General features: G+C 41.2%; 4 protein-coding genes across 6 annotated transcripts; 2 read left to right on the top strand and 2 right to left on the bottom strand.

Annotated features, from left to right (window-relative positions):
• Positions 1-202: 202 nt before the first annotated feature.
• On the bottom strand, positions 203-3,685 carry LOC115726309 (homeobox-leucine zipper protein HAT3). Of its 2 annotated transcripts, XM_030656124.2 has the most exons (6): positions 3,575-3,685; positions 2,837-3,536; positions 2,095-2,402; positions 1,651-1,730; positions 561-904; positions 203-489 (listed from the first exon to the last, which is right to left on the bottom strand). In XM_030656124.2, exons 2-6 carry the CDS (start codon positions 2,988-2,990, stop codon positions 482-484), a joined length of 894 nt encoding a protein of 297 aa, XP_030511984.1. In that variant the 5' UTR covers positions 2,991-3,536; positions 3,575-3,685; the 3' UTR covers positions 203-481. The 2 variants fall into 2 exon arrangements, with proteins under 2 accessions (XP_030511984.1, XP_030511983.1); XM_030656123.2 differs by having other exon boundaries at positions 203-904.
• A 4,305-nt stretch (positions 3,686-7,990) lies between these two features.
• On the bottom strand, positions 7,991-14,460 carry LOC115733415 (RNA-binding KH domain-containing protein PEPPER-like). The gene is made up of 8 exons (XM_048276197.1): positions 13,951-14,460; positions 12,849-12,950; positions 10,270-10,491; positions 9,767-9,825; positions 9,582-9,673; positions 9,373-9,485; positions 8,993-9,055; positions 7,991-8,388 (listed from the first exon to the last, which is right to left on the bottom strand). Exons 1-8 carry the CDS (start codon positions 14,329-14,331, stop codon positions 8,311-8,313), a joined length of 1,110 nt encoding a protein of 369 aa, XP_048132154.1. The 5' UTR covers positions 14,332-14,460; the 3' UTR covers positions 7,991-8,310.
• An 861-nt stretch (positions 14,461-15,321) lies between these two features.
• Positions 15,322-17,867, top strand: LOC115729931. Of its 2 annotated transcripts, none has more exons than XM_030660569.2 (3): positions 15,322-15,642; positions 16,831-16,896; positions 17,423-17,867. In XM_030660569.2, the coding sequence occupies exons 1-3, from the start codon at positions 15,394-15,396 to the stop codon at positions 17,435-17,437; spliced, it is 330 nt and encodes a 109-aa protein (XP_030516429.2). In that variant the 5' UTR covers positions 15,322-15,393; the 3' UTR covers positions 17,438-17,867. The 2 variants fall into 2 exon arrangements, with proteins under 2 accessions (XP_030516429.2, XP_030516428.2); XM_030660568.2 differs by having other exon boundaries at positions 15,325-15,642; positions 16,831-16,904.
• A 973-nt stretch (positions 17,868-18,840) lies between these two features.
• LOC115729929 (transcription factor DUO1) lies at positions 18,841-20,579 on the top strand. Its single transcript, XM_030660566.2, has 3 exons — positions 18,841-19,113; positions 19,320-19,557; positions 19,878-20,579. Exons 1-3 carry the CDS (start codon positions 18,914-18,916, stop codon positions 20,397-20,399), a joined length of 960 nt encoding a protein of 319 aa, XP_030516426.2. The 5' UTR covers positions 18,841-18,913; the 3' UTR covers positions 20,400-20,579.
• The last annotated feature ends 8 nt before the right edge of the window (positions 20,580-20,587 follow it).

Below are 20,587 nucleotides of genomic sequence, written 5' to 3'. Positions count from 1 at the left end.
AAGATGTGCTCGTTGCCTAATCATAGAATGTGGCAGTCATGTTTACATTTATGGTTAAGGGGAGATCATATAACTATTCCTTGACTTGTGTTCCTAAATATTCTTGCCAGTTTCTCAGTATCTCCTCCTAAATGCAGCTTCAGAAGGCATATTCTGTGTTACCTGTCAACAAATATCATTAATTGAATTTGCTTGAAACTGCTTATGACCCAACATGGTAGATGAGACCATGATTACTCAACATTCGAATAGGTTCCACAATCACCCGCATCATGATAGATCATCAAATTACCAAAGTGAACAAGATCCATGAACAACTAAACGCTCACCTTTTCCTTTCCCTTTGCGTTTTCGACCCTACATACAGGGAGAAGATTTCTCTATCCCAGCAATCAATGTCCTATTATCAGCAAAAAGCACGGTAGACGGTCTATTTTGCTAGTCATTCGATCCTTCTACGTCATAATCTGCTAATGTATCGTCAGTGGATGAGCTGATACTCTTTGCTTTACGCCTTGGGCACACGCCGTGCAAATGTCAGAGAAGCCATTAAGAGTGCAAATTGTTCAGTCCTTGTCGCATCTGTAGCCTTGCCCAAGGGCTGATGGATGCTCCAGACGGACTAGATGGATTATGGGCAGGCCCAGTGCGGCCAACTGCTGAGGCAGCGACTGAAGATGGAGATGGAGATGATGATGATGAGGAAGGAACAGACACTCGCTGACATGAAGGGCACATGGTGAGCGTGGTGGGGGGGTTCATATGCATGTAGAGCTGTGGGGAGATCAGCTTCAGTGCCCTGAGCTCCTGCACTTCCTTCTGCAGCCTCTTGTTCTCCTGCGTAAGATTGTCGCAGCACCTTTTGAGGTACTCACAGTCGACCTCGGTTTGCTTCGTCTTAGTCCTACACAAAATTGGTAAAGAGAAAAAAGAAGTTATGGCACATCCGAATACAGAGCTCCCCATACAGATTGTTGATGCTAAACTACACTAAGGATAATAACACAATATTGGCTCAATCTAGTAAGGTAGTTTGTGATAGCCTCATGCTCGGGGTCAATATGGATAAAAAATTTAAAGCCATTTCCATTTGCTTGAGAAAATCCATATGGTGGTTGTCAGCCAAAAGAATTGCACATTTGGTCAAACCGAACATAGGGGAAGCTTCTTCATCGAAGCAAAAGATCCAACGTCATTAACCTGACCATAAACAGAGCCTTCCCAGAGCTGCATTGCAGATCATATGAATGCATGAATCTAAAATTGGCCATTGCATTATGAAGTTTTGGGTATTGAGTCCTCGCTGGACAAGCATGTGGACCCAAAGAGTAAATGCACTCAAAACAACAACTTTGCCATCAAACTGTCGAACCATTATCAAATGATTAAGATGATTAAGAGAGACCCCTCATCACATGTATAGAATTCCAACTACCCCCACCCACCCCCCTCTCCCAAGCGCACACAAATATTCGTATGGAATAATTATGGCGGTTTCCACATTAAAATGGGTCAAAAATGATTGGTCAAATCAAGAAATGGGGTCTTCGCACATTTTTGCCACAATGATCAGAGTGATTCAGATGATGCAGATGTAAAGCCATGTAATTGGGGAAAAAGAACTCAAAAGTATCAATTATAAGCCCTTACCGGGCACGCCTGTTCTGAAACCAGACCTCCACCTGTCTGGGACTAAGATTGAGCTGCTTGGCCAAGGCAAGCTTTTGCTTCTGAAACTCAAAACAACGTCCAGTTAAACTCATCGAAACCACCTCTTTATCACATCCAAAGAGGAACCTAAAGATTATCTCGTTATTCATAAATGAAAATGAAAATGAAAATCACTTTGAGATTCACATGGATTCAATGATTGCAAAATAGAAACCAAGAAAAAGGTCCCAAATCCCCAATTCGACTTTTACCGGTAAATGATAACTACAGATAAACATCAATCTCATGACTGAAATGCACTTTGAACTCTATTTTTCCAACCAACCATCCATGTCAGGTTTATATGCAGTGATTGAATGCTCGTGCATGTTTGAAGAAAGCATATGCTTAATTAGTAACGAAATGACTGAAATTGTCGCTCACAGGGTTAAGAGTGTTATGCTCTTTGAATGTCTCCTCTAACAGCAACGACTGTTCTCTAGACAGCCTGAGCTTCTTCCTCGCTGCATCTCCTCCGCTGCCATCTTCTTCGATGCTCTCACAAGAGCACGAAGTTCTCTCAGCTTCAACTTCGTTGTCTCCATGCGGGTCTCTCTCACTTCTCTTCCCACTTATGCTCGACACGGTGCTGTTAGGTGATGAGACCCGATTATCATCATCTAATTCCACCACTACTATGTCTCTGTTGATGCTGACTCCTCCAAGGAACGGCCTTGTTTCGGAGTTTGTTTCTGAAAGTTGATGAATACAAATCAGGATTTGATATCCGAGGCCAAGGAGGGTGACACTCCTCCAAAACTTAATCGAGTTTTTAAGGCAAATCCTACACCTCAACCTCCTTGAAAATGACAAATACCGGCGATTGCTGATGAAGATTAGTGTCTTAGCCTTCTACATCTAATCTAATAGATGACGTCAAACACAGAGTAAACCGACAGCAAATTTCACAGAAACTGTTCTGCTTTGCAGCTTCTATGAACCAAAGTATACAAAATGCAGAGTACACATTCAGACAAATGCCTCGCAAAGTGATGCATGTTAATCAGGAATAAGCAGATTGGAAAGGAAAAACTCATTACGCTTTCAAAGATTACACAAGAAAACAGAATGCGACATTGGAGAAGGCAACAAACAAGAACACCAGACCCAGAAAACCTATTCTCACCAGGAGAGTGGAAAACCTCGTTCCAAGAACTCTTTTGCCCAGGACTCCGCCTGGACTGCGGAGGAGCTTCCACGAGATTGAGGTTCAAAGACAATGCACTCTTCGCGCATCCCAGGCTCAGACTCAACCCCAGCCCATCATCTTGCTCACCCATTTCCACTTTCCCCAAGAGGGGTGAGGGGTTCAAACTCAAACCAAAAAGTCCCCCTCCTTTCCTCTAAAGGAAGAAATAAAAATTGCTAATTTTCCTTTCCCTGCAGCAACAGCTTCTGGGTTCGTTGATTTTGGGGCTGTTTCGGGTTCTGAGAAAACAAGAACAAGAAGGGGGCAAGAAACAGAGGATTGCAAAAATGGCTAAGCTTTGCTTTTGGGTTTTGGGGCAGGACTGGACTGGTCTGGTGGGTGTCACTGCCTTTCTGCAGGACAATGAAAGGATGGGACAATATATAAAAGATAAATGGAGAGAGAGAGAGAGTGATGATGACCAGTGTCAGTCCAGCCTATTGCATGAATGATGATGATTGATGGTTCCCACACACCTCGCAGACCATGAATTCACCTCACCCTATTGATTGCACCAGTGCCTCCTCCTCCTCATCCTCCTCCTTTACTGTGGTTAAAACGTGTGGTTGCATTCGGTTCGGTTCGTTCTTGGGATGGGGCATCATCTCTCTGCCCTCCCAAGCGTGGCGATGGAACTCTTTTTTGGGGGTTGAGATCCGATAAAAAACAAAAAACTTGGGGAGGTGAGCATTGGAACTGGAGGCGATTTTGCTTTCCTACTGACCGTTGACGGGACATAAAGCTGCGGATCCACTCATGATGAGGTGATCATCAGAGAGAGACAGGGAGAGATAGAGAGAGAAACAGGGGACATGGTGTGAAGCACAGATGAACACAATCTTCACACCATGGATGGATGGAACCCACGAATCCTCACGCTTTTCCAAGAGAGGGACGTCTATAAACCGGACCGGATCATCGGAAGTTGATGACGGTCCGATGGAGATCTTTTGAAGTATTTATGAGACGCGTGACATTTTGGTACAACAGAAAATCCTCAGACCTTTTAGTGAATGGATCAGCCCTTGGAGGGATCATTAAAAAAATCCCCAAAATTCTTTAAAAAAATTAATTTAGGTGGAAAATGAAAAGTTATGGAGTCCTAGTTTAAAAAATGATTAATATTATGAAAATTTTCAAATTAATATACATGTGATAAATTCATCCAAAATTAATTTTTCGACCCCTAAAAATCTCAAATTGGTGCACGTATAATAAATTTATTCCAAATTAATTTTTTTACCATAAAAAATCTCAGATTGTGTACACATGTGATAAATTCATCTCCTGTTAGTTTTCGTTAAATTGTGTTAATACCATGGGAAAAATTTTAAATTTGTACAAGTATGACAAATTGATGGTAAAAATCTCGAATTGGCACGCCGTCGAATGCCGCATGTAATCCAACTCGAGAATTTGATGGTAAAATTTAATGAAAACTAACGTATGGTAAATTTATCATTGATATGTCGGTTTGGAGTTTTTGGTTATAAATAATTTTTTTGGAATAAATTTGTTACAATTGTACAAATTTAGGTTTTTTTTGCGATATTAACCCTCGAGAAGGACATGCTTTAACTTTGTCGGGTCCACTCCAAAAGATAATTTTAGACATTTATCTTATTAATCAATCTTGATTATTGACCATTCGATTATATCTGAAGTCAGCCCTTAAAAATCTTGTATATGGTCCAACATGTTTCTTGTTAATTGGTTACTGGATTAGTATCTTGTTAGTAAAGTTCCTTTTCAAATCCAATCTTTCCATAGTTAGGAAAGAAGCATGTCGGACCATAAACACAAATAATGTGGCAAAGTACATATGTGGTCATGTATATGATTAGGGTCTCGGTTATATATTTTGTTAATCAATATATATACACACACACACACATATGCCAACGAATTAATCGCCACCGTGAAATGTTCATCTTGTCAATTACGCCTTGCCTTTAACATTTTAAAGTCTAAATACTCGATCTCATCTTTACTTTTTTTGAAGGGTACAACATACAACTGGTCTTTTTCTGAATAACAGTTAAAACTCGAATTGAAAATTAATTTCTAAACGGGTCTTTTGCTTCCATAAAATTGAAAAAGAAAAAAAAAAGGAAGCAAAGGTGTTCAAAATCAATAGGATACATCAAGCATGATCACACAACTTTGGTGTTCCCATGTATTAAGGCAACCGGAGCCCACGTGAGACCAGAGCAAAAAGCTAAGTCTTCATCGTACGGTGCATACTCATCGGTGTCCGAGGAATTCGCGCAATCCCAGCCGTGGATGGTGGGGACCGTTCCCCCGGGGCGGGCGCGCGCGCACGTGATCGAAGCACCATCGAAGGGACGATTGCACGTGCGGGGGTGGTCATAAAAGCGGATCTGGATTTAGATTTGCCCTTTAGATTGATTTTGGCGATAATCTCCGACATCAACGTTGTTTTAATTCAGATGGTCGGGCGCGGGATCCACGTGCGCGCGGACGCGATTGCACGTGCGACATGATTTGCCGACCATTTCCATTTCCAATCGTCTCTTCCTCGTGATAGCTTAAACACACTACAAAGCATGATTTGAGTCATTGGCTTCTTCTCTCTGTCTGGATCTTCTGTATGTGTTTGAACATCCACGGCGGAAAGTAGACGAGATGGTCAAATGAAAAAGCCCAAAAAGGGTGACCCGAGTTCCGACGGAGAGAGGGTAGAAATCCAAATGCCGTGGGGACGTCAAGAAGATCGTTATTGGATGTCGAGAGATGTGAATCGCTCGACGGCACTTTTACAATGAGGTCACGAGAAGTTGTTTCCTTATAAATCACATGTTCTCATTATCGATGACTTGCTTTTGATCATCTTAAAGATGATTGATTGACAAAGACTATCCTGACGCACCGTATAAGCAGCTAGCGAATAACATGCTTATCAACAAGAACTTTTGAAACCAACCCCCCCCCCTCCCCCTCTATACACTTATCGATGAGAATCATTCCATCAAGTCTATTTGACGAGGCGGATCAAAAAATTTACACCTCGTTTGTTTCACAAAAATAAATGATTTGAAAAATATATTTTTAAGAATGATCGTCTCGCATCGTTTACAAATATGAATGGACGAAAAGTATCTTCATCATCTACGAAAATATTTAGACACAATAAAAAATCGATAATGAAAATATTTATCATTGATTAATTATTTTAAGCGATATAAGTAATCAATTTTAGAAATATTTTTTTTTTCAAATCATTCATTTTAACGGAACCTTAACCGTGAAATTCTGGGCAACTAAGGGCTTTGATTGATCGACCGCTTATGCACAAGCACGGCGACACTCTCAAACTTAGGGTCCTGAAAGCACATAGTTGAGAAAAGTGTCTTCCTAAAAGATGAGTTTTTTGTTTTTTTTTTTTGGTTTGGTTCTGCTGAAAATGTAGTTTGAGGAAAAGTTTTTTCGCGTTCAATCATATGAAAATAGCTAGCCAAGAACCTTAAAAATTAAACAGACGCTTTCATGGATACCATAAGCCCAAATCAGTCATATGTACAAGTTCATCTTGAAAATCAATATACTAACGACAAACTTAAGTTCCGTTTATTTCGCGAAAAATGAATGAGGAAACCATCTTCTTAGAAATGATAGCTTAAATCGCTTAAAATAATTAGTCAATGGAAAGAGCTTCATTATCGATAACTACTGCTGTTTAAATATTTTCGTGAAGGGAAAATTGTCAAAAAAGTATTAGACCTTTTGTACTTTTTGCAATTCAATCTTAAACCTTTTAAGTTTGCTAATTCAATCCTAAACCTTTTCTCCTTTTGTCGATTCAGTCCTATTGGTGCAAATCACCGATATGGATGCTAATGGTCCTATGTGGCTCTGCCAATGTTGACGTGAACATATTTTAACATATTTATTTATTTATTTTTCTTTTTGTTTTTCTTTTTCCTTTTCCTTTTCTTTTTCCTCGGCAAGGAAAAAAGGCAAAACAAAATTTTTAAAAAAATATTAAAATATTATTAAAATTTATCCATTTCAGCTCCGACAGTACCAACGTAGGACAATGGCGGCGCCACATAGGACAACCAATGTCCACATCGGTAATTTTCGGCCAATAGGACCGAAGTGGAAAAATGTGAAAAAAGTTAGGATTGAATCGATAAACTTAAAAAGTCTAGACTAAATAGGAAAAAGAACAAAAGCTTTAAGACTTTTTTTGACAATTTTCCCTTTTCGTGGACGATGAATGTATTTTTTATTTGTTCATTTTTTTAAGCTATATAAGTCGGCTATTTTTAAGAAAATGTTCATCAAATATTTCATTTTTTCGTGAAACAAATGTACCCTTGAAAAAATTATCTCAAACATGAATTAGTTTCAATTGTGAAGGTCAAAAATAGAAAAGCAAAAGAAAAGATACAAATTATGATCCCATTGTAGAGAGAGAGAGAGAGAGAGAGAGAGAGAGAGAGAGAGAGAAGGGTCTCCTCGTGTTGCACTAGCCTCAAGAAAAATGCTTTTCCTTTTCACAGGAGAAATTCACTTTTCTGGATTATGGGCCGAAATTCATTTTCTAATGACCGATTCATTGTCATGTGTCTAAACACAAGAAAAGTCTGAAAGCATTTTTCTAGAGACTGGCTTTATTTGAGACAAACACACCCTTAACATTTCAACATTAGCGACGTTTACGGACGAGGCCAACGCTCACAACTTGAGAAACATCGTGCCTTGATTCAATGGTTTTTCAGAGACTTAATTTACCTCATGTTCCATGACTTAGCATGGGTGAATTGGCAATTGGATCAGCAACGACAACACCAGCCGTCATCTGAAATATATGAACACATCGGGCGCATCGTTGTCTCTTGCAGATAATCAATAAGAGCGATTCGTACAGAAGCTTTAAACATAAATGAATAGTTGCTTCCTTTCCTGACCATATGGAACTGCAGAAACATTCAGTAGCTACAGGAGGAAACCCCATTAATTTCAGCATACCTCACTCTCTCAAACACATAATAAGCACGCATGACTTCTGGCATACCATGTAACTGAAACACACACACCTGCAGAGAGGAGAGAGAGAGAGAGAGAGACCAAAGAACCTCATGGAGATCAAAGATCTGTACAATAAAGGAGCATGATACAAAAAACTTGTTTCCAAAGAGATGCAGAGTCATGCTCCGACATCTTGTTACAAAAGAACAAGGAAAAGCTCCTGACATCTTACAGAAAACCTCTAACTTCTGGTCATAAACAAACAAGCAAAATACAACCAAACCATCAAGCCCTGCATGCCAAAACTATGTGACCCCACGAAAAAGGAATAAGCTAATGGATATAAGGCAATCCCATCCCATTACCAATCGCTACAATCTACAGGTGAAACAAAGGTCCTATCGAAAGGGGATATTCTAAGTAAGCTGTTGAGCATCCACTTGCGTTAGCTGAGAGTAGATGTACTCGTCTACTTTCTGTTTGGCCAGTGCTACCTGTTATTTCACAAAAATAGGGAATTAAAAAAGACTTAGCAAATGCAAAATCGGGAGCTTGCTTAGACAGCAGAACTTGCAAAATGCTTCTTTTAAAATTCATTCTCAGGGTTAGTCAGCCAATCTGTTGCATCCACTACATGATCCTTGATTCCTTAAGCGGTTAATACCATAACCAACTAAAAACATGGTGCACGTTAACGGAAAACTGGAAACACAAAAACCAAAAGTTACAGAGATTTTTGCAACCGACAAAGCAGGTTAGGAGGACCCACGCCAGGATACGGTCAAAGAGAACATAGATAATGATATTGACTGCTACGAACTTGGCAAACAATATTGCTTCAGAGGGTCCAAACAATGCACGGAGCCCCAGCAAGACGTTTATAGACTCAGTCGAAATGATTTCTAAAATGCCTATCCCACGATGGCATCTCTAGTGATGCATTCATGTTTTGGCAACATGTAGCTCCATCCACAATTTCCAGGATACCATAGACAAATCTCAATTCTACTCCATTGATTGCTTTCAAGTTTACCGATGCTATGACAAGTAATAACCGGTAGCATGACAAATAACACAACTCGATGAAAGAAATGATACCTGTTGAGCAGTACCACCAAACTGGATCTGCCTATGCTTCTGTTCGCCTTTTCCACCATAAACCTATGCAAGTAAAGAATAATGAAGCTGAAAGATAAAATGTAAAAAAAACTTTTGCCTTGTAAAGAAAGAGAAGCCCCTAGTCATGAAAAACATATTCCAATTTGTCAAGTATCACATTAGGGAAATGATAAAGAGTTCTTGATGAAGGAAACTTGCACAGAATAAAATCAAGAAAGTCTTCATAAACTATATTAAAAATAAATAGTCCAGCCACATTATTCAGATTCGATAATGGGTGCCAAATCCATACAAACAAAAAAAGCAAGCAACAATGTATTCATCGCTCCAAAATGAGACAATGTAAGAGCTCTGCTTACCTTGATTGTTGCTCCAGACTCATTTCTGATCCTCGATATGTTGGAGCCAGCCCTGCCTATCAAACCTCCGACCAATGTTTCCGATATCAGCATCTCGAACGTCACGTAATCAGCTGAAACATTGTAATCTAATGGTAAGACAATTGTAACAATGATTCAACTTGTTAACAAATAATGTGTGCAGTTTTGACATAAATTAGTCAGATAACCTGAATTGGGATCAACATATGGTTGAGCTGGACGAATCAAATTATAATTGTATGTTGGGCTGATGGAGATCACTTGTCGAGGGGGATTCTCCCTGGAAAATATCCATTTGAAAAGATCCATGTCAGTATTCCAAATGCTAAGAGACATGTTTAGAATCTAATATTGTCAATCTAACTATCAAGACCTCAGCTGATGACCAATCTCTTCCAGAGCCTTAAGCACTGCAGGGATGTCACCTGAGATCTGCATGTAAACAAGAGCTCAGTCAGTGGTCAGAACCAAATGAAGAGTCTCAAAGGCAAGTAGCACTCTGAGGCTAGCTTAAATTCCAATCTAGATGCATAAACCTGTGCAAAGCGACAAAGAAAGATACAAAGGATAAAACAAAGAAATATTAAACTCATCAAAAGCAGATGAGAAGAGTCATTGAATACAACGCATGAACAAAATTTACACCAGACGTTGATTATGTTTGTATCAGCCCGAGGCCGAGGAACATAAAGATATATTGATAAGTATTTCCAAGTCCACTTGCTTCAACCAAATGAAAGCTCAAAATGCAATTTACTGAAAAGGCACTCTAAATACGATAACAAAGTACAAACTACATAATGAGATGCAGCACAGATTTGAAATTAAACTTTTCATAATATACTTGTCCATAAATACCAGTTCCTTAAGGCTCACCTGTACTACTCTATCAGATTCAAGAGCAGATGCACATAACGGTAACTGATTTGGAGCTAAAATTGTTATTGTAGCACCAGAAGAACTCCTTAGTTTCTCAATATTCTGTCCAGACATCCCAATCAGACTTCCTGCTTGAGTTCCAGCAATCAAAAGCCTTATTGTATTGGCAGCCACATGCACTGCACCAACTTTTGATGCCTCAGCATTACCATCATCTTCCTGTTCAAGAGGGAGTCAAAGCCATTTCACTATTGCAATGTGAAGTTCTCATCAGAAATGATTCAGCATCATGAACTGACATTAGTTGACATTTGGCCTCTTGGAATTACACACAAGACACCAAAAGTCACCTTTTCTGCCTGTTCATTAGCATGACAATACTCCTCCAGTAATTAACTTTGAAAAGGAAAATCATTCAAACATAAACTAGAACTAACACAAAGGCCAAATATTCACTATCCATTTCAGTATACATCATCACATGGTGCAATGACAGCTCCCAATGTGATTTGAAATTTTCGATTGTTTACAGGTCATTTTCTAATATACCCCATGTATTATCAGCTGTCAATAACGAATGTATTAGGGGTTCAGGTATTCAAAAGAAATACTACTGATTCAACGAATCCAGCTAAAAACTGGAAGACCACAAGAGGGAGAAAGGGGGGGCTGGGGGGAGGGTGGGGCGGGGGAAGAGAGAGAGAGATTACCGAGAGGTGACAAGCCCAGCTCGGGTACTACAGTCTCTACCTGAATGGAGGGCCACCTCCAATGAGTCCCTCGACACCCTGAGTATTCAATGGAAAGTAAGTAAGAGAAATGGGGATCGGGAGTAGGCAATTGAGAAATAGGGGTGGGGACAGGGGCAGGGTGCCAAGATTGAGGGAGTGGGAGGAGATGACTTTAAAGCATATAAATAAAGGGGACGGGACAGTACTTATCCTAGTGCACCGAGATTACCATAAATAGGATCAAGGCGTGATAGTATAAGAAATGTAGGGAGGGGTGAACAGTCAGCTTAGCCATTAGTTTCCAACTTTTTACCTTTTCAAAATACCAATATGAATCAAAAACCCAACTTGGAAGACAAATATAAGGGAATTGGCCTAAGAATAAATCCATTAACAGAGCCGAAAAAACACTTCAATCCATACTCATTTTGCAAGTGCTTCGTCCTTCAGATGCTGTTAAAGGATGCAAACTTAGAATTTTCCTCCATCATTACCATCGAATACCCAAAAGAATAAGTTGAATGGTTTGCACATTGAGCACATATCAACTCAGGCAGGTTCCACTTCCACCACCTACTTATATTCTTGGATACATTCTTGATTTTTCATTCTTTCTTTCCTGGTCACCCTTTGTTAATTTCGAGGACAAGGTCATGCTCATTTATGCTTCCCAGCTATTCTTACAAAAGCTGCCATTCAATCAAATTACTCATAAAGGAATTAAAACACAAATAGACGCCACTATTAGATCTCAATGACAACTTATTCTTTAAAGGTAAATGTCTACCAAGGGCTCCATGTCATTTCCAAAGGTCAAAAGGCACAAAACGGTAGCCATTAAGTGGATAATTTCCATCCATTTGCTGTCTCATTCATTGCCTCAGCTCAACATTATGCAATTAGTCCAGGTTCAGGTCTGTTCAGGGCAGTTCTCAGTTACAGCCTAACTTGCTAAAACCCTCAGCTACTGATACCAATTCATCAATTCAACGTGCTCAAATAGTCAATTAGCAATTACTTTCAATGATGCTACGAATCCATTTTTCCTTTCTGCTACATAGAAGTAACCATTCAGTACCAAGGATGAAACTCACAAAGAGGAAAAAGGGTCCAATATGCACCTAAGTATGCACCTCAGAGTCTGTACATGTAAGGAGCAATTGCAATTAAAAAGATATCTATACATGATTCTACCAAAAGTAACAGATATATTGTTATTACTTCGAGGCTCAGATATCGCTCTCAAGTTAAGCCCAATAGACAGTATTAGCTGTTGAAATCCAAGACATGACCGCAGATAGAAATTCATAGATTCATCAATGGTAAATTCATAGGCAGTATTAGCTGTTGTCAAGAACAGTTATAAAAAACATTAACTAGAAAAATGCATCAATCAGGTTAACATTGTTTTCTACCTTTTAAAAACAAAAGAACAGGTTCTAAAACAGTATGTACACTGCCCAAGGTCCCTCAAAATTAGTTGGTGTGCATACTTGCTACAGTCCTGAATAAGGGCAAAATAGTGAAAAATCTTGATGAAGATCGTGACAATTACCCATTTAATACTGACATTGCCTTTTGGCAAGTGATACCTGTACATGCAACATTCCTTCATAACTTACTACTCAATTCACAACTTCTATCTGTATAGGCAGGGAGATTAGGTTGATATTTGACTCAATGCATTGATCTTTCCTCCACAACACTAAAAGAGTTTGGGTAGATCGTTCATCTGATTGCATTAGTTTCTTAACATCATTTACTCAAGGAGCTCAAACAAAGAACATGCACATCCACATGCTTGGTGGCAAAGATCGTCTAGATGAGCCACAATGGAAAGATCACCTTAAGGATCAAGGTGGCTATTTCCTGTAGGGCATTTTCTGCATCAGTAACATTGTTGTCATTGTCCTTAGAACTTATAATAATTACACGCTCTTCATGTCTCTGCGAAAGATCGTTACTGTCAGTATATATATCAAGTTCCAAAAACAGATTAACTGCACCTCACGGCATTATGAAATGATGTTTCTGAATAAGCTTCTTGTTCAAAAAAAGATAACATTTTAGCCCTTAACAGATGGTTAATTTCTTGGCATCTTCCATACTTGAACTAAGAGGTATACATGTCCATCAGTATATATTAGGAGACACTTCGTCAAAATAAGCACCCATTTCTTCAGTAAACATTGTATACAGTAAATTTGTGAATCATTTGAAGCATTGCCTGAAAAGATGGATCATACTCATGATGTGTATGAGGTTCAACATAAGCATGATTCACAGAAAGGACACAGCTTTATCAAACCTTGTATTAGGTTTAATTTATAAATCCAGGATATTGCCCCAAGACAAGATGACGGATGGCCTTAAGCTTGAAAACATGCATGCAATCTTGGCATTCCATAGGCCACTATGCTAGACCATGCAGTGTCTAAAGAACGGGGACCCGGGAATCTTGCATCACAAATAGACATCTATCATATCATCCTTCTTGGCTGTCAAAGCAAGAAATTCATGAGCTAAAGGTGAGAACTTCTACTCTCCACCTACTATTTGAATTTCGATCACTAGGCTCCCTATACAGGAGGACTAAAACTCTCTGTTCCCTCTTCTTAAAACAAAGGACCAAAAGACATAAGGAAAACCTCAGCCAGCACGTGCACATTCCTCAGTAAGATGGAATATATCATCGAAACAAATGCACAGAGATTCTGCAAGTCACGTAATCAGGCCTTCCCATCCTGCATGAACTCATGAAACTGCACTTTCATGCAATCCATTCTCAATCACGAACTCAGTTCCAAAACACCAGCTATACCATTCAGGACACACGAAATCAGCACGGCAACCATTCTAAGCAATCCCCACTTCAAATTAACGGAACAAAAACCTAAGAAGGTGGAAAAATCGGAACCACTCCCTCATCAAACCGCACAGCACTCACAACGATGGCGTCAGCGATCTTGACCGTGGCCTTGGTCTCTTCCCGGATCTTCTGGATACGGCAACCTTCCTTGCCGATCACCTTCCCGATCTGCCTGGACGGGACCACGATCCTGAATACGACGTCCTGCGCCACGGCCCGGCGCTTCGCCGCCGACGACTCGTCCTCCGCCGCGGCCGCAGCCCCTCCCTCGTCGCGGCGGCGCTTCGGGCCGGCCGGATTAGCCGGCGCCCCGACGTACATGGGCGGGGGAGCGGCGTTCGGCGGCATCGGCGCGGGCACGGGCCAGGGCATGGGATGGCTGTACACGGGCACGGGGACGGGGTTCAGGGGTGGGATCGGAGGGTAGATCGGGTAATGGCCAGGCGGCGGTTGAGCCATTGCGGTGTGGGATGGGGAGCTCTCGCCGACTTCGTTAACGATCAGAGGGTTTAAGGGTTTTGGAATCTACAAGTCGAGCTATGGTCTGTGATCGTTTCCCTCCTCCTCCTCCTCCTTTCTTCTTCCTTTCGTTTCGTTTCCAAGATGCGTATATTCTTCATCTGCGCTGAAATTACTTGAGAAATTTCCAACTCTGCCCTTCATGATTTCATCGGGCCCTTTTTGGTTTTTCATCAATATATTGGAATCTCGTCTCTCCGACTTTTACTTTGTGAACGCAAAAATCATACCCAAACCGATTTACCTTTTTCAATCTCATGAAAGAATAAAATGACTTTGAAGCTGATTTCGACCGAATTCAACTTTGTTCCAAGGTCGGCCGGAACCGGCTTACTTTTTTCAAAAAATTTTTTTTAATTTAATTGATATGTAATATCCGTATTTTTCAGCAAGTTCTCAATTGAGATTCCATTATGACTTATTTTATTTGAATCGATTCAAAATTGGTTCAAAGTTGAGAATCATAAATCGAATCGATTTTCATGCGAACCCACCAAGAAAGCTTGGTTCAATTTGGTTCCCTAGTAGAACCGGCCCGATTACTCACTCCTACTTGATTTTATTTTTTTTGTAAATATTTTGATGATGTATTTTCATATTATTATTTTCATTCTTCAAATACCTTTTCAATAGATTAAATAGTACGATATTTTATGATACATTCATATGATAGCGGGTCGAGTTAAATATGAATCCTCACCCGTCGGATTGTAATCGGGTATCGTATATAAAACCTTAGAGGGCATACTAGGTTTTCGATGACAATTACCTCGAGACCTCCATCGGCTAATATTATCGATGAAATCGATCGAAAAGAAATTGCACGTGTTGAAATGTTCATTTATTTTGTTATAGATAAATAAAAATTAAATAGTCCCAATAAGCCCATCAAGCAAAACGAGCCCAACAAAGCCCAATTGCCACCGCGCCCAGAGAATTTTGCCGATCGTTCGAGCTCGAGAGCTGAGACGGCTGAGGGGGGGGATCGTCGATCCGGGAGAAATGGCGACGGAGGAGGAAGGAGACGGGGGACGAGCAGGACCCTTCGGGATTGGAATCGGAATCGAGAGCCACTGGTGGTGGGCGATGGGCGGCGCCGCCCAGCTCGGTTTGGGGATATCGTCGTGCCTGAGGGGTTACGCCGGCGGCCCGGGCCTCATGCCTTTGAAGGCCGCCGCCGTCGCCTCCCTCTTCGTCGGCGCCACCGCCTGCGCCTCCGTCGCCGCCCTCCATGCTTCCGGAATCCGCAAGGTCCTTCCTTTGTTCGACTCCAGAACGTCTTCTTCTTGCTCTTTTTTTTCCAATTGAGTTTTGCTTGATAATTAGCGAGTACAGATTGATTTGGGGTCGCGATGCTGACGATGCTGATAATTAGCAAGTGAGCTACTTTTCGGTATGCTCCGTCTGTTTGTGAGGCTGTACATCCTAGTTTTGCTTAATTTGCCACCTATTTGTTCGTACCATGTGTAGAGCTCAGCTTTGAGAAGAGTACCAACATGTAAAGTGTAGTCCTTCATCTTCATTGCAACGTTACATACCGTAAAAGAATGTAGCAAAAGAGTGTTTCAGCTATTGTGTGACATGTTTCTTCTGTTTAAGAGTCCTGCGTTTGTTTTCGAATATGATTTTGCCGGGGCAAAGGAAGGAGAGTTTCAGATAATTTCAGCAATTTGATATCATATGAGTGTTGTTTAGTCTTTTCTCTGAGAAATATGGGGGACTTTGTCTTGCTCTGCAGTAGAAAGTCGGTCGTCACAGTTGCAAGATCAATTGTAGAAGAGATGAAATAAGGGAGGATTTGTCTCTGGTTGCTGCGCCTTGTGGGGTTACCTTGTTGATGTTCAGAATCTGCATTATGACTCTTTTCCATTTCTTCAGCCCTAGTATTTCTGTGGGAAAAAATTGCCATTCATGGGTAGGTCAGTGGAGATCCCCGAGTGGGGGTGGATGTCTTCGTCCGAGTTTGAGGACCACCATGAAGCAAGATGCTCTCTGGGGTTGGCTCATTTGGTTGGAAGGCCTTTTTAGTTTTCACATTGTACTGTGATATGGAATATAGATGAGATAAATACACAATTAACAGTCCTCTCCTCTTGTGAAGAAATCTTTTGACACAGTGGAGTGGAGATTTCTCATTATCCGCTCCATGCGCCTTATCGATCGGCATTGGTGGGGGTATGCATGTGTGTGCCTTCATGGTTTGATAATTGTATCCAACTATTACATGAAAAGTCTCCATCTGAACAGTAAAAATTTGCTTTCTGGCTTGTACTATGACTGTCACATACAATGGCAGAACGAGAATTTTCTGCCCCTTTCCATGTTGTTTTGCTACCAAGTAAAGAAGATATGTGGTGGTTCTACTTTCACATATTGGCCTTGCCATCGTGTGTGGTCTATGTTTTTGGATATTTACTAATGGTTGCGTGACTTCTGTAGGTTGAAGATCTCATTGAGTTAGGTGCTAATATAAGGACTAACCTCGGGAATCCTGCAGATGCACAGGTGAATGAGTATGTTCTTTCATCCATATCCTATCAAAGAATGAATCTCCTGCGATCTCTTTTTTCTCCCAACCAGATGAATTGGTTACTTCTTGAAACTTATGATGTATAACGAGTATTATAGAATACACCAGAGGTGCAGAAAGAATTTTACACAGGCGGGGTTGTTCACTCTTGATTTGAGGATTTTAATAATCCACTCTCTCACTAACCCTTATATCAAGGGTGGATAAGACTGCACGTGTAAAGTTTTTTCCACTGGCGGTGTATGCTCTAATTTTCCATAATGTGTAATGCTTCCTTGGAAACAGGAAATGAGATAACGAAGAGTTTATTTAGTTGCGCATGGTTTTCCTTCTTTGTGCATTTTCAACTTCTAGCCTGATTCTATTGTTTGGTTGCCCTGCACTAGTTTTATATTGACCTCTTTTATGGCTATACCATACTTGACACCTTTGTGAAGTTGAGTTAATCTTGTATGGTGCTCACTGACTAAGCCTTCTAGTTCTAACTAATGGTTTTTCCAGGAGGAAATCCGATGATCGATGACAAGAATCTCGATGGCACATGACAAGAGGATGTGTGGGAAACTCCAGTTACGTAATGTTGGCGACGATGGAATTTGGTGTGATCCCACTTCATCTGATCTAATTGCCTTTCTGCTGCCCACTGCACATAACACTAGTGATTTCATTTATATCTTGAACTCATCTTTCGGTAGTGGGCAAGCACAAGATGAATAGGATTTCCTTTTTCGCTTGCTGCTAGAAATGCCGAGTACAATCAAGGGACAATCACGGGACAGGCAAATACTTGCATGAATCGTGATTGTTCGGTTTCTCAAGTGATGAAGCAAAACTTCAGGTTTGAGGTTCTCTGCAGGGAGCAACTCGTTTGGTGGGGTTTGGGACATCTTAACTCAAATGTTATTTCTCAACTCAGATAAATTGTCAAGAGGGCTCTTGATGTATGCACATGCTTTGGCATTGTTCACATGTTTGTGATTCAGCCAAGAGCTCACTCTTATTGCTGTCGATCCTTCAAGACAGAACAAATTAAGATTATCAAGAGGAATCTGAGGTTTCTATTCCTTAAATTGGACACAGAAATGCCACAAGTTTTGCCCTTTGGCAGCTGTCAACTAGATTCTCAAATGATTGTCCTCTCCCACTCCCTAACTTCTCTCCAGCAATTTTCAGATCGCAGAACTCTAGGCAAAGAAATCGGTAGAGTAATTCTTCCTTTTTCTTCTTGAAAAGTATCCCTAATTAACGCGTTCTTCCTTTTATTAAGTCCTTATCAAACCCTTTTTGCCGGTTATCAAAGAAAATCGTAGGATCGTCACTTAATTATGGTTTACCCTTTCGTTGTCCTCTTATCGTGCAATAGTATGTCGAGGATCACCCTAGCTCCATCGAGTCGAGGAACTACACTGTCTTAAACCATTTTACGCTCCTTTGTAAGTTCGAGACCTTTTCACGTTTTGAAATGTTAGCGCTCATTCATATATCAAATTATTTCCGTAAAATAAATATCTTTCTATGGATATTCATCGATATGTTTCGTTATTTTTAATAAGTTAATTTTTTAAAATTTTCCCGTCTCTTTCTCTTTTTTGTTTCTTTATTTCCCATTAAAATTTGTAACCTATCAATATAGGGGATAAATGAATACAAAAAACTATTGTTACTTTAAATGGTTAAAAAAAGAAAGGTGTTGAAATGAAAGAGGTAAAAAAAAGAAAAAGAAAAAGAAAGAAAAAGAGAGAGATAAAAGAAATTGGTAAAGCGAGAGAAAATAGGGGAATGTGGGTGAAGTGGGGGAGGTAACTGTCTCCCCTCCAACCGCCTCTTTTCAAAAAAATCTTACAACATGGGACCGACACGAAACGATGGACGAGTCACGGACACCCGAATGCGTTTGTACATGAAGAAGAAGAAGAAGAAGAAGCTTCTGCTTCATCATTAGAAAGAAGACACAGCGGCGGAAGAGTCGACGAGAAGAAGTTGTGTGTGTTAATGGAAGGGAAGAGGGAAGAGCAGCAGCAAGTGCTGAGGAAAGGGCCATGGAAGGCCGAGGAGGATGAGGTCCTGATCAACCACGTCAAGAAGTACGGCCCGCGCGACTGGAGCTCCATTCGATCCAAAGGCCTCCTGCAGCGCACCGGCAAGTCGTGCCGCCTCCGCTGGGTCAACAAGCTCCGGCCTAATCTCAAAAAGTATCCTCCTTTTTTTCTTCCCCCGACATGGAATTTTATGATCACGGCTGGTGTCCGCGCCATTTCATTGACCCTTCCATCGCTTTCTGCATTCATTGTCCGAGTCGGGTCGGGACGAAGTTATTTCAGAGTACTTAATTGATTGATGGCTTGTGATTGTTTCCATTCATTTCTCTCTCTTTCTGGGTTGTGCTTTTGTGTCCCAGTGGCTGCAAATTCTCAGCAGAGGAAGAGAGGGTGGTGATAGAGTTGCAGGTGCAATTCGGGAACAAATGGGCGAGGATCGCGACGCACTTGCCTGGACGGACCGACAACGACGTCAAGAACTTCTGGAGCAGCAGGCAAAAGAGACTGGCCAGGATCCTACAAGCCTCATCTTCCAAGCAGCACAAGCACAAAAGGGAAGTCCTGGTCGTTCCCCATCACAATGTCCCTACCATGGAGGTACAGAAAATTCGAAAACACTCACCAGTAGTCTTTGAAACTCTGTTTTCTTTCCTTTCTCGGCTTTGTTTCTTCCAAATTTTGCCGGTTACTCGGCGTTGTACTGGTGGGATAATGTCGTAAGTCTCAATATAGTTCAAGTGGGTCGGAAACTGGTCCTTAAGTTGAGTATAGTCTGCTGTTGTTAATCTAGTTCGAAATGATCGTTTATACTGTTGTTGATGCGCATGTTTCAAGAGAACTCTTGGAAGTTTCAACTCGAAGTCCGTGAATTGAAGAAAGATGGATGGATTTATGCTCTTGTCCCCATTCTTTTCTAGGTTCCGAAATTGAGCTTTTCAGCGGAGGAAGAGTCGACCTCGAGGGCTCGCTTGTGCGTGACGCCGCATGTCACTGATCCTCCACTGCCGCTGAGACTGATTCCGCCACCGCCCGACCTGCCGAACCCTGGTACTCCCAATGCTAGCGGCCATTTGGCTCCACACGAGTTCGACTCCAAGGAAAGCCTCTACTCTGATCCCCACATGCAAATCTCGTTCCCTCACATACCGCTGCCGCAATTAGGCATTTCGTTCTGGCCCGAGAGCCAAGAGCTCATGGCGAGGCTCGATGACCCCAACTATTTCAGTTTGCTGGGCCCTGGGGACGACGCTTCCGAGCTTGTGGTCGGAGAGGGATTTCCTCCCGACATGCCCCTTCTTGGTCCTTCCTTGTGTTATAAAGGCCACGACGGCGTGATAGATGGGAATATGTGCGAGGAGAAGCCGGATGTTTTCTACGATGACTTGCCATTGGATGTACCTGACCATTTCGAGCCACTCCCGAGCCCATCGAAGTGGTGATCATACAAGTTATACTGAGCTAAGAAGGATCCGCCACGGAGACAAGAGTTTTTTCAATTGTCTAAGCTTCCGCTATTCGACAAGATTCAGCGACAAAGCAATTCTTGTCGCTGTTTATACTTTGTATTCAGATCAGATTCACGAATGTTTATGTATGAGACACCTCTAGTTCATGTGTTGCAGCAGTA

This window comes from Rhodamnia argentea, chromosome 3 (assembly GCF_020921035.1).
Source record: "Rhodamnia argentea isolate NSW1041297 chromosome 3, ASM2092103v1, whole genome shotgun sequence".
Taxonomy (NCBI): domain Eukaryota; kingdom Viridiplantae; phylum Streptophyta; class Magnoliopsida; order Myrtales; family Myrtaceae; genus Rhodamnia; species Rhodamnia argentea.
Note: the sequence above shows the minus strand (reverse complement) of the source record. Positions and strands in the feature narration are given on the sequence as shown.